The sequence below is a fragment of the Olea europaea genome, chromosome 16 (genome assembly GCF_002742605.1).
Source record: "Olea europaea var. sylvestris chromosome 16, O_europaea_v1, whole genome shotgun sequence".
Lineage (NCBI taxonomy): Eukaryota > Viridiplantae > Streptophyta > Magnoliopsida > Lamiales > Oleaceae > Olea > Olea europaea.
In genome coordinates, this window is record NC_036252.1 from 7745696 (window position 1) to 7760082 (window position 14387).

Here is a 14387-nt window from a genome sequence, read left to right on the forward strand (position 1 = left end):
TTGCTTTGAGATTTAGTAAATATCTCTCAAACGAGAGATTCAGTGCGAGAAAATAGTTAAATTTGGAGAGAGAATTAAAGAGAAACCGTTTCATTCTCTATCTTCATGCATGCAACCAAATAAGTATCAAATTCAAGTTTTAAATCAGCATGAAAATTTGATCATTATGTTGCTAATAAATTCTAAACTTATCGCATACATTTGTCGCTTTGTTATTTAATGCACAATCAAATAACAAAACAACACATATATATCACGTGGGGCGATTACCGACAACCTTCACTATAGATAGCATTATTCATCGATCAAACTGGATTGGCAGAGTCGGCTCGATCAAGAAGCCATCTAATGGTTGCATAAGGCCCAAACTTGCGCAAAGCCTCAATTTTTTTTTTCTCTTTTTAATAATGAATAAATTTATTAAGAAAAAATAAAGAGAAAAAATTTAAAACAAAATCCAACCTAACTACCAATAAATACCTAGCCAGCCAGAGCCCAACAATCAAAATCAAGGACGTTTGTTCTTCCTCATTTTTTTTCTATTTATTTTGACTTCTATTCGTGAAAATCTCAGACCTTTAAAGGGTATATTCAATTGAGACTTTTAATGACTTTTTGGAATTTAAAAAGTCTAGAAATATTCAATTGAGACTTTTGAAACTTTCTAAAAGTCACAGTGTATTCAATGGAGACTTTTATAGACTTTTAAAAAGTTTCTAAAAGTTATGATGTATTCAATTAAAACTTTTTAGAAGTCTCTATAAGTTTTGGGGTATCCAAATTGTAATAACTTCAGAAAGTACTCATATAAAATTTTAAAATTTATCTCTCATTAATCTTAAGATTTTAGGAGACTTTCACAATTTTTTTTTTTTCCAATCTTTCTTTCCTTCCATGGATATGTATGATTAAAATTTATTTTTTTCTATTGATTACATTTATCTTTCTCTCTCTCTCTCTTATCATTTATCTCTATTTTCTATGAAAAAATTAAATTGGATTCTTGTAATTTTTTTTCTTTTTTCATTCATTTTTTTGTCAAAAATATCTATGTTTTTATTGAATCATAAAATTTTATATGAAAAATTTGTAATTAAATTTAAATATATTAATTTTTATTTTTTTTAAAAAGTATACTATATTAATAATATTGAATCATATATATGTATAATATTGATTATTATTTATTTAATAAGGTCTTAAATTTTTATTTTTTCAATTTTTTTTTATTGTATGGGAAGAAGAATGGGAAGGAAAAGGGAAATTGTAGGAAAATAACAACTATGTGAGAATTTCACACTAGATTCACGTGAATTCTATTTTAAACGAAAGTTTTCAAAAGTCTTTTGAATTCCATGAAAGTTTATAAAAATTTTAAAATAAAAATCCATAGAAGTCTATGAAAAGATTTCCACTAATTCCATACAAATCTATAAAAGATCCACGAAATCTACAAAAACCATCACTTAAAAAAAGTTCATCAAAGTTTTCAAAAGTTTCAATTGAATACACCTATTCATGAAAATCCTAGACTTTTAAATTTTAATTAAAGCAATAAACCTCTCATTTATAGTTTACAATTTGCAATCAAAGCATCAACAATGATTGAACAATATATCCTTTTTACGTTTTCCCTTTTTTCTTCCTATCACTTCCATTCTTATCGACTTCGATATTTTTATTTAATTAGTGAGGATTATAAGGTGAGTTTTTCTTGACCAGTTTTCGAATTTTTGTTGGGTTGTGATACTTTGTTTGCAGTTAATTTTGTTAGTTAAGAGTTTTAATTTGACGTGGAGATATGCATATTGATGTTGTCAAGGGTCAATTAAAAGTCTTCTTTCTTCTTCTTCTTTTTCAAAAATTAAAAAGATTTCTATATGCTATGATTTCTGCCAAAGATTTCAAATGAAATGGAAGCAAATCTCACATTTCATGAGTTGAGATTGTTGCCAAAATAATATCTATTTTGTACATCTTGGTTTACAATATCTTGATGATGATAAAAATAGTTTGATGAAATAACTTTGTTACTTGTACACTGATTTTTAACATTTTGGTTAACACTTACATTGTTGTAAAGTGTCAATTTGATGAAAAAATTGTTTGAAATTTAAACTGTCCAATAGGATAATGATACATGACAAAATGTAAACTATAGTGTACATGTAGCAAAGTTTTTGATGATGATAAAAATACAATATCTATTTTGTACATCTTGGCTTACAGATTAATTTAAAAGATGATGATGTGTATTATATTAACTAATTTTTAACTTACTTTTTTCTTTTACTGTATATCATTGTGTAAATCATGATGTACAAGTAGCATTACTCGTTGAAGGATCCTTTGATTATTTTACTTTCATGGTTGATCGAGTCTTTTTTTTTTTTTTTAATTTGAATTAGATTTCACCAATTGGAAATGTACAAATTTTATTTAATTTCAAGAAATTAAAATCATGCAAAGAAAATATTTTCAAAAGAAATGTTTTCAATCTTGAAAAAGTATTAAAATATGATGAACATTCTGACCAGAAGGTTTAAATCAATCCAGAATTAAGCGTATAAGAGAAATTTTTATCAAGACGAAAAGAAAATGTACGAAAGGAAAATTTTCATTATGTCATCAGAGTCGATTCTTTTCTGAATGCATATATTGCCTATAGAATATTGTTCCACTTTATGTGGCTTTTCCAGAAATGATTTTTCAAAATTGAAGTAGATAAAATTGTATTTGCGATCAACTATGTCACAAAAATTATTGAAATAATTAGTTATATATTGTATATTGAACATGCATTGTAATATAAACTTGACTAGTCAGATTTAATCCTTTTTTTTTTGTTTTAAGCAATGTAATCAATAATTGTCCATCTCAAAAGCATTATTCTATAAAGCTCGCCCAAGTTTCGACTAGGCTTGAAGTTTGACCTTACAGCCTAATCACGCTTACACTTTCTTATGGTAGACTTTATCTAAACTTTGTCTCATCTTGCTTAGACTCTTAAAACTTAAAAGAAACTTAAAATTTTAGTTGAGATTGTCGCCTAATCATACTTTATGCTATTTAGATCATTGCTCAAAAGGCAAGAAAAACAATTTTTACATAGAACTCAACATACTTCAATACAAGTTTATGAAAAGAAAATTTCCTCATTGTTGGTGAAGAAATGTTCAATTTAATGATGAAATATTCCTGTAGAAATGAGATATATACATATATATATATTTTAAAGAATACTCATGAAACCGCCCATTCAAATTTTTTCGCCTAAAACCACCAAGTTGCTTGGGCCGACTATATCGATTAGACTATCAATTTGGCTATAGCACTAGGTTCAAGATTTGTCGTCTCCTATGTATTATCCTCTTAAAAGTTCTCAAATAAAATTTTGTACTTATATGATTGAACAAAAAAGAGAAAGGACGATTTCATTTCAACTGACAGTCAAGAAAACTTTTGAATAAATGTGTAATTTTTTTTTTTTTAATCATTAAAAGAGATGAACTTTACTCATTCAATTGTCAAAATACTTTGAATGAGAAATTAATGGACTAATAAAATTATGCTAATCTCAAATCACTCAATCTTATCTAGCCATATTTGCATCCACAAAAGATTTAATGAAATGGATATGACAAAAATGACAATTTCAATAATAATGAGTAAATTCAAACCTTTAGTTTACAAGCATGTAAAAACTTTTTTGCTTTTCCAAATTGATAAGGAGAAACATCATTTTAATTTACAAGAAATTTACCAAATCAATGTTTGTCACTACCCCAAAATGGGTTTTTTACAATAACAAACACTATCATAATTAGTACAATAATCATCGCACTAATTGATGTTTCATATAGAAGAAGATTACTTGTTGACTGCCGTGAATTACGTAAAAATTATGAAATCCTAAATGAAAGACATATCTAGTTAGTGGTTAATTGGATAGCATCCATATCAATTCTAGGTATGTGGATCCATTTGGATCAATCAATTTTATTCATTACATTCATTGAATTAAGCACTTCTTGTGCATGATATATGAAAATTAAAGAACAAGAAAAGGATTATGATTTTAAAAGTGGAGACAAGTTACACCCCCTAGTAAAGACTGTTGCCATAAAGATATTGTCAATATCATGCTCTGTTTAATGGATATTTTTTGCTTCTTTTGTTAAGGCCAATGAGTGAAAAGGAGTTTATATGATTCCTCTTGTGACATGTAGAGGGTGACCAGCAATTTTACAAAGTAAAGTCCAAAAGCATAGCATGGGGATTTTAATTAAAGGGCCCTTAGTTGCAACAAATTTAAGTATATCCCACAATACTTTAATTACAAAATCATAGGTATTAGATTTGATTCGGATCCCGGTCGAAGTACCAAAATATTGGGTCATTGGTTGGACCGACAAGTCAGTGATCGAACAGGTGGCTTATTGCCTAAAAATTATTTTAAAAAAATAGAAATAAAAATTGAAGTATAAAACTTTTTGTTGAGACAAAATTAAAGTTTTTAAGCTATTTTTTAATAAAATTTTTATATCTTAATTTATTATTCTTGTGAACTCGTTTATTAGTGGTAATGGTTACATTTTGATTTTATAATTTTGAATATTATATTAATTTTTTTTATATTTATTCCAATCTGTGTTACGCTCAAACCATTTATTATGTATGGATAAAAAAATTATGTATATTAAATATTCAATACATCTTAATTAAAATTATTGTTTTCATACGTATCTTAAGTTTAAAACATAATTATTTGGTACTATAAAATGAAGATGTTGGACTGTAATTTTATACAATACTTTTAAGAACGCAGTAAATGATTTATGACTTAGATATAGCTTATTACACAAATGACTACAAATTGTTGTTGGTTCCAGTGTTGATGTGCCATTCTTGGTACATTGAGGTCCAAACATTGACACAAAAATTTCAAAGAAAAATTTTAAAACACGGTCTAGACGAGTCCATCGGTTCAACAAATTTATAAAAAGCTGCTAGTTGACCTGATTTTTGATTAGGTCATTGCATTCTGGTCACATGATTCGATCTAGTAAAGGGCTCGGTCGACAAGTTTCTGGCCCGTCCAAGCGGATCAAGATAGGCTTAATAGCACTGTACAAACTACGAATTGATATCTAATAATATTGTATTAGCTTTCTATCGTAATATAGAATATTTTAAGAAATAATTAATAATATTATATGGATCTTTAGTATATATGTCCCAAAATATTGACAAGTTCATGATTGTAGTCTAAAGCAAGATTTAATCATGTAAAATTACTAAAAAAATAGTGTTGTTTCACGATATTGTTATCGAGATATTGAGAGATCGAGTCTAAAGCACAACAGAATGATAACATCATTCAAAAAGCGACTTGTGCAATGAACGATGAATTCATTATTTTATTCGCAAGATTGAGAAAACTACACAACTTCGTTCGTCAAAGTTTATATTCATTTCTTAGGTCCTAAGCTGAACTCTACCAGGTTCCAAACATGACACTTCAGAATCCAATGACCTATTCTTTGTTGAAAACAAGATAAAAGAAAGAAATTGAGGTATTAAACAATAATTAGAAAGAGAAAACATCATAAATTCTAGTCAATTATTTCATAATTGGTTTACTTAAGTGGATACACGAAAATATGCATTGAACAAGCCTAAAAATATCACATCATTTTCACTTTTCTTAATAAATTAACTTGCACCAACATAACATAACTTTCAGAGGATGCTCCTTTATCCATTTACCGACGTCGTTCTGGGGTCCAGTGGGGCAATGAGGGGCTAAAGTGTACCGAGATGACTCGTGAGTCAAGGAGTTCCATGACTGGTGTAAAGGTAACGCACCTTGGTACCTTGTATTGATTTATGGAAGCACCTCTCGATATAGCATAATCCATCAACTCTTCAAATGTACCGCTTTTTACCACTCGTATCTCTAGTGGACCGATTGAGTTGTCGGCAACTCGACATTGTCGGTACACCGAGTTCAATGACTCTTCCATAACTAAACAACACTGGCTCAGCACCTTCTCATTAGGGAAGTTGGTGGGGTCCTTCACTAGTAACTCCCAATACATTACGTAATGACCAGGAATTGTATTAGTGTCAGCATAACTTGTGTACTCCACCACACTGGTATTAAATTCTTGTAAAATTTGAGATGCATTCTCAACCGCTTTCTGTAGTTCAGCTTCATCGGTTTTGTCCGAGTCAATGCTTAACAAAACATTCTTTCTCCTCACGAAGTGAAATTGTGGTGCTGAATTATAGAATCCAGTGACTCGGAGAATGTCACCGACTCGGTATCGACACAATCCAGAGTAAGTTGTGATCACGAGTTCATATTCTTTGCCAATTTCCACGTCAGCGAGGTCAACGAGTTTACGAGCATGTTTAGACGAGTTAGGACCGTGGGGCAAGAACTCGAAATAGGCCATGTTAGGCATGATGGTATATGAAACTTGAGATGGCTTGGACATTGGTGTAAGATTGAGCCCAAAGTAACATTCTGAAGAAGCATACATGGTACATGCTAAGGGCAGTCCACCACTATAGTAATCAAGAGTTGGAATATATTGTGCCATTGCACCTGTAACAATAACATCAAGATATTTTGTGTTAGGCCAAATTGTAGTGATAATCCCTTTCCAATTTTCCTTTGCACACTCCTTGGCAATGAAATCTGCCAAGTCGGGGTCCGGTCTAAGAACCTGGGCCATGCATTCCTGAATTGCGGGGTCGGTCACTTTCGTGTTGAGTGAACCGGTCCGTATGTCGTGAGTGAGTTGTGGCCAATTGAGTTGGAGGAACCGAATTGCTCGGAGGAGGCCGGAGGCGAACACAGCCCCAACCCGAAGGACTTGTTCGCTTTCGTAGAGACCGCATAACATTTGAGTATACATGCTCTGGAATGAGTCGGCACAAAGAATTGCTTCATTCGGACTTGTGTAAACATTGAACGGATCGTAGGGACGGGTCTTGAAATGCTCACTTTTGTAGTAGCTTGTTAAAACGGGCCGTGCCAGAAGTCCACCCGGAGTTTTTGTCTCTGACTTCACAAACAAAAAGTACAGTCCTTTCCCTTTATCTAATCCCTTCACGTAACTGTTGCACACGCAAAACATGCCATATAAGAAAAGACTCATTTAAATGGAAAAAAAAAAAAAGGGAATTCCCCAAGAAAAAACAACTTTAACGACACGTACTGGACTTCATGGAACCGCAAACAAAATCTTAAACTATAATATCAATTGTACTACGTTGCCCTCGGAGATTTTGCCAGATTTACGCTTGACAGTATCTTGTTGACAGATGCACGAAAAAGCAATTTCAACACATTCAATCACCTGCTGCTATCTTAGCCATGGTAAACTATTGGCAAAATCCCCTATACAAGGGACTAATTAATTATTATATATATATATATATATGACGGAGAAGTCGCAGCCGTTACCCTTTGCGTACTGAGTAAACCATCCAATACTATGCAGTTGACCCTGTTAGTTAGTAATAACAAATAGCTACTTACAGGTTCATTACGGGCATGAGAAGACTGTAAAGAAGCTGACGGCGATCCAATTCTTCTTTGATTGTGGGCATGAGTTTTCTTTCTCCAGCTGAAGTTCCAGAGCTGTAATTAAACAAATAAAAATCCCATTTCATCATCCTTTTACAAATTACAAAAAAATAATATAATATGCATAAAAACTGGGATGAGCCTGATTAATCACCTGGTTAGAAATTCAGAAATGGGGTGAGCAGATAAAATTGGAGAACGATCACCATTAGCGATTCTTTGAATCAACGGCTGAAGATCTTCATATGTAATCATTGGGATTACAGATTTGAAAGTATCACGGTCCGTAATTCCGTCAAGATTGAAACGCTTAAGATATTCAGTCTGAGCATTTTGGTTGAGAATTTCAGCCAAAACATTCTGTTGAACTGCATCGGCATTTTGAGTCATCTCTTCAATGAACTGAAGTGCCTTTGCATCTTTCTCACATGCCGGAGGACCCAAAGGCGATGAAAATATTGAATCGAAAGCCATTCTAGAGAGAGGAAGAAAACTTTTAGAGAGAGAGTGTAAGGAGTTTTGAGAAGAAGGTGGTAAGAAGTGCACTTGGAGGGAATGAAGAGGATTGACCATTTATATAGAAGAAGTGAGGGCATTATTAAAATACCACAAAAATTTATTTAAGTTTTAAATTACATCTTTTTAGTTCTCGTTTGTCTTTTATTAAATCAAAATTTTTTCTCAAAAATATATTTTCAATCATACATTCACGTTCACATAATAAAATGGTTTTACACGCAAACTTAAAACGTTTTTCAATTTTTTAACCAATCATTTTAGAAAAAAAAAAAATTACTATTTTAAGAAGACAAACAAATATTTTAAGTACATCCCGAGTTTATGTCATGGTGCGGTCCACATGTGGCAAAGACAAAAAGGAAAATTGTATTAAACTAAGGGAGTGCGTGGGACATTTTTGAATAATAAATTGGTGTCTGGTCAAAGGGGGGCAAGGGTTACCAAACACGTCTACTTGGCCGCGTTATAGGGGACACGTAGCCCACACAATTACACGTCAGCACATAAGTCTGTGTTAGGTAGCATGGACTATAGTGTGCGTCAGCCTACCACGGAGCTGGTTTCTGGCAGAATTGCCGGTCATGATTACGACTTTCATCGGCCGGCGCGGCAACTTCTGCTACACGGCACTACTTAGTCATGGTACATGACATAAGAGTACAACGTAATATGTTTTCCTTTGGTACGGTGTTGACTTGTACCTGCTAAGCCATTTTGATTCTCATTTTTAAAATAAAATGCATTATAAATTAATAATTTTTTAGAGAATGTGTAATTAAAAGTGAAGAAATTTTTTCAAATATGTGTACAATTATTTTATAAAAGATTGTGTGGTTATAAATGAATTTCGAAAAAATGTATTCTAGAAAAAATAGGGCTCAAACAATGGCTAAGTTTATGACATTGATGTATGTTTGTTCTTATTTAGGGCCCGTTTGGTAGGGATTTTGAGAATTGATTTTTTCACCGTTGGAAGAAAAGTGGGGTCCATATGTGAGAGAAGAAGTAAAAAATTATGGTTTGAATAGTAAAATAACGATCAAAAAATCAATTTTTTGGGGCAAAAAATCCTACCAAACGGGGCCTTAGCTTGTGTTTTGTTTTTGTTAACAATTAAAATTTTAATATGTTTTAATAAAATTTAACAAAACTTGTGATCGAAAAATAGATAAAATTATGGATTCCATGAAATATGTTATTAAATTATTTTTTAACAATTTTTATCAACTTTTTAACTAAACCAAACATCAACTTGTTAAGTGATTCTTGTATTTTAACTTAAAAGATCATACATCAAAAGACAGTGCACAAAAGCATATTTCTCACATCTTGTGAAAAGTGATATTTTATTGTAAGGAGTCTCGACATATAATGTTAATACACGTACAAATATGAAATATCTAGTTTTTGAAAATGGTTACTCTTTATTTCAACACTTTTGGGAACATGATGTGCGTGGTGTGGTGTTGGGATCGATGACCAATAATGTAAGAATTGAGATTTAATGAACACCACTTGAAATAATAAACAAGATCACAAAATATCAAAACAAGATTTAAAGTAAAGAAGAACAGAGAATTTAAGTAGAGAAATAATGAATTTTATTAAACCTGACAATATGGAGAGAATAATATAGTACATCAATAATGCTTCATTAGAACTGATAAATGAGTCTCTAATTTATAAGTCACGTCCATAAACCTAATGAATTCCTAAAAGGTAAGAAAATATACTAGAATTAGGTTAAACCGTGTAAAAGGAAAAAAATCTTGGATGTAATTTCGTTTCTTTTCAAATTCAAGTCAAACGCGATCTTTCAAGATTTCAACCCAATTTTGAGGTATTAAACCTAACACGTGGTATGTGTGAAGGGACATATTCATTAAACTCATACATAAAAAGAGATGTGGAGATATATATCTTTCTCTCAGCTCGTGAAAATTGATATTTTGTTATGAGAATTCTTGACATGGTACATTGTGTGTGTGTGTGTTTTTTTTTTTTTTTTTTTTTTTTTTTTTAACGAGGTGTCCCAAATTGCGCCAGACTATATATCCTCGTCCCTGAACCTCCGGCCTCTCAGCTGCTCAGGGAAGTAAATCGCAGGATGTGCCCTTATTGGTTTCCAGGTTCCCACATGGCTTTTACTCTTTCCCCAAAGAAAGCCTCCTCCGTGGTGATTAATCCATCAATAATTCCTCATTTATTGGATCAAAGGTTCCCACCAGGAATCGAACTCCCCACGCTTGGTTCCAGAGCCCCCCAATGTGATTGTTCCGCCAACTTAAATGTGCCCTGGGCGGCGATACATTGTGTGTTAGTTTTATGTAAAGCTACTCAAGTAATACAAAACACGAACTTGCATTTAATTTTTGTCTACATTCTTATTTTTAGAAAATGGTTACTCTTTTTTCCGATACCTTTTGGACATATTTAAGTGACTGCATGGTATGAGCTGTCTCTACATGTGAAGCAATATTTTTTAAACTTGTATATCAAAAGATATGCACAGACACACATTTCTCTCATTGTTGCGGAAGCTCTCTCAAAATGATCTTCAAACGGTGGTTTTCCAGACTCAGTACAACATACCTTTCTCTACCAACAACCAATCCAAACGGTTCCAAACCACAACCAATTGATTCACCTTGGTTGCTATTCAATCTTACCCATGTAAGACAAGAAAGACATCTTCTATTTCTTGAAAAAAAAAAAAAAACGTTGCTCTTTTTCTAAATACCTTTTGGAGCATATAAGTGACGTGCGTAGTATGATTGGTCCATCTTCATGTAACAGTTCATATTCTTTAAACTTGTATATCAATTATCAAAAAGAGATGTACACACATAGACATTTTTCTCATCCAATGAAAATTGACGTTTTATCATGATGTGTAGCGACATGTTGCATTGTAAGTTAACTCAACGTAAAAGCTACAAATTGATATAATACACATATATTTGTATACATTTCCTAAATTTAAACAATGTTGCTCTTTTTTTAAATACCTTTTAGGACACATTTAAGTGATGTGCATGGTACGTTTATCTTGTTGTCTTTGTGCAAATTTCTTAGCATTCGTTGGATGAATTTATTGCCTAAAGGCCATTATAATAATGTGCAAAATGAAGTAAAATAGTACAACTAAACAAGTTGTTACTCATTTCCTGCATAATTCCTGGAATTTGTGTTGGTCCTCCTTTCAATTCCCAAACATTGATTGTTGTGGAAAAAAACTGGGAAATATAATAATGCAAATAAACGTGGAAGAGATATACAAAACATTCTAATGTTTTGAAAATCGATCTAGAATGCAAATGAACACTGATCGGGTCTCAGTTAAAACTACGTATGTTTGATAAGTTGAATTGACACAATTGTACAAAATTAATGAAAAAAGAGTTATACAAATATTATAATGTTTTGAATGTCCAAACATCCACCTAGAAAATACTTTAGGTTTGAAATTTTGAAAAAAATTGTTTTATGACATTTTATTTCATAAAATTTGATAATGCAGTAAAAATAATAATTTTATATTAATATGTTATCAAGTATTATATACATTTTAAAGTTGGTGCTTATAATATTTTTTTTCTTAAAAAAATAAAATAATAAATAGAAGATAGTAACATAGACCGACCGACCGAGATATTTATTTTCTAACATCTTATGTCATGATGTATTTTGCAACGAAATTGTTGGATTCTATCAAGGATTTTTTTATTTTTTTTTTCAACGACTTACTTATGACCATAAAGAAACATATTTAGCAGCTAAAATTGACATTATGCCGGTGGTACGTCAAATATTAACTCAATTTGCAAAGTAAATCCAAGAATGATTACTAGAATTCATATAAAAAAATACTTATTTTTGCACAAAAGTCATTTAAATTCGAATTAAATTTTGTAACAACGTACCCCATCATGCACGCCAAAATTTCTTGCTCCCCTCAAACACTCCATTTTCTTAAACAAATTTGGATTTATCCTCAGTCAAATGTTAGTTGGGACAAATTGTTTATTTTCCTACCAAACCCTTCTAATCATGTTAGGTTTTCGAAGAAAATTACACAAGAGCTCGACTTATCCACAACAACAATTAAGTTTTTTCTTTTATATGAATTTAGAGTTAGCTCCATAAAAAAATAATAATAACTAAATTAATTGTTATTTCTTTCGATCAATCAATATGTTTTGGGATCAACTCGTCGACAATTTATTTTGGTGAATTTAGAGTTTAATTACATGAATAATTTTTAGTCACTTCTCTTGATCGACTTATCAACAACAACAAATCTTATTCTCTTGATACAAAATTTGAATTGACTCCATAAATAATTTCCATCGATCATTTTCTATCCATCACCATATCTAGTCCAAAACTTATTGCCGACAATTAAATCTTACTTTTTATGAATTTAGAGTTGATTTCACGAAATAATTTTTCTTCACTATATCTTGACCTCGACTTATCGAAAACAACCCAAAAACAAAAGCAAAAAATAGAAGAGGCAAAAGTTCAAATTTTTATGGTTGTTTAAACATATTGAGTAGTGGACATATATTTAGTTAACATTATGTCAATGTCACGGTATTTTGAATTTTTGATTTGTTCAAACATAAGTCTAATGTAGCGACATTGTGTCCATCAAATGTTGATACAACCACATGGTCACCTAATTATAAATGATAAAATAAGCATGTCGTGTTAGATTTTGCAAAGGCCTAATTATGAATTGCCGTTTTAGATATAAATTTCTCCACAATATCTAATTTACTTATAATTCATTTGAAATAGACAACTCAATAATCCATTCGTAGCGAAAGTAAATTCGAATACTTTACAAAGTTAAAAACAAATCGCATTGTGAAAGTAAAAAGTTTTTTATGCTTATATTGAGCATCTATGGTGTGTATGATACAATAAGATGGACAACCACGAACTAGGAAAGATGCCCTTTCAAAACAAATCAAAGACGAAATTTATCAATTGAAGAAAGGAACATTACATATTTTATTTGAACATGTACTAAACACGTTATTATTAGCGTGCCTATAATTCTCAATCATGTGTAAATATATTCATACCACATTTTTTATTAGTTATATCACATTTTAAATGTACTTAATGTCCTCAATCTCAATCATTATAGATTTTATATAGACAAAATGTTAAAATCTTCACGAGTCAAAATATCAAGAAAATAATATGTATCAAATTATTTTTCTAAAGGGTAATTGGCACAAAACGTCTCTACCTTTCATTTCTATTGTGGAAAACGTCCATACCTTTCATTTTTTATTTTTTTTTGCATTTTTACCCCCTATTTCCACCTTTCTTGAAGCTAAACGTCATTTTCACCAATTTTGGACAATTTTACCCTCCATTCAAATAAAACAAAAAGAAAAGAAAAGAAACAACAAATAATTAATTGCAACTACATCCCCTTAATTTTTAAAAAATTATAAATCAATCACAAATATATACAAAATCTTCAACATAGGTGCCAACAACCATGTAACCAAATTTTCGGCACCAAGGCTATCGGATTTTAACACCACCACTATCTCCTCATCAATCTTAACATCCCCACGCAAATTTCAGCCCCAAATTCCAGCAAAATCGAACCAAATTTTGCTCAAAATCGCCTCTCATGCACAGTATTATTGCAAATTCGACCAAATTCATGGATGCCCATGTTCCACACAACCCACAGGTTGCTCAAGCTCACCATGACGAATTCATACATGTTCCAATTACAGCAAACAACCCAGAAAATCGAGATATACAGCCAATTTTTGAGTTAGCAAACTCGCGACCGATCCCCTTTCAATTGGCATCCCTCCAAGATTCCAATCTAAAAATTGCATCAATCAGCATGCAATTGAAGTTCAAACGACGCTGGATATGGATTTAATTGCTCCAATTCATCAGCCAAATGCAATAATTTTGGATTTGACCTCACGGAATGTGCAACCGTGTGAAGAGGATAATTCTTCATCAATTCGTGAGTCTAATGTGTTCCAACATATGAATCAACCTGGGGAAACTCAAATTCAAGCCTAAAAAATATTGAGTAATCGTTCAATTTTAGAAATTACAGCACTTGTTTGCCAAATTTTGGAGTTAAATGGTGTTCTTCGCACACTTGAAGAAGAAAGAATAGAAACTGGATGTCATTTGTAATTTTTTTAAAATTGGAGGCTGTGGTTACAATTAGTTATTTGTTGTTTCCTTTCCTTTCATTTTGTTTTATTTGAAT

At 31.4% G+C, this 14387-nt stretch overlaps 2 protein-coding genes across 2 annotated transcripts in view; both read right to left on the bottom strand.

The window, feature by feature from the left end:
* The window catches only part of LOC111412581 (pumilio homolog 12-like), an 8037-nt gene extending 4021 nt beyond the window's left edge, over window positions 1-4016 (bottom strand). Inside the window, exons 1-2 of the mRNA XM_023043516.1 lie at window positions 4011-4016; window positions 3831-3881 (exon numbers count right to left, since the gene is read on the bottom strand). Of these exons, the coding sequence (XP_022899284.1) occupies window positions 3831-3881; window positions 4011-4016 (57 nt within the window). The remainder of the gene's footprint in view (window positions 1-3830; window positions 3882-4010) is intronic.
* Window positions 4017-5590: 1574 nt separating this feature from the next.
* Window positions 5591-8125, bottom strand: LOC111411983 (probable indole-3-acetic acid-amido synthetase GH3.1). The gene is made up of 3 exons (XM_023042696.1): window positions 7755-8125; window positions 7553-7654; window positions 5591-7128 (listed from the first exon to the last, which is right to left on the bottom strand). Exons 1-3 carry the CDS (start codon window positions 8072-8074, stop codon window positions 5766-5768), a joined length of 1785 nt encoding a protein of 594 aa, XP_022898464.1. The 5' UTR covers window positions 8075-8125; the 3' UTR covers window positions 5591-5765.
* Window positions 8126-14387: the final 6262 nt, after the last annotated feature.

What these genes read in the sequence shown, in the direction of transcription:
- LOC111411983 (XM_023042696.1), bottom strand. Translation starts at nt 8,074, where the DNA reads ATGGCTTTCGATTCAATATTTTCATCGCCTTTGGGTCCTCCGGCATGT. An exon ending in ATTTCTGAATTTCTAACCAG is followed by an intron (nt 7,655 to 7,754) that starts GTGATTAATCAG and finishes GTTTAATTACAG; the next exon opens with CTCTGGAACTTCAGCTGGAG. An exon ending in CTCATGCCCGTAATGAACCT is followed by an intron (nt 7,129 to 7,552) that starts GTAAGTAGCTAT and finishes CGTGTGCAACAG; the next exon opens with TTACGTGAAGGGATTAGATA.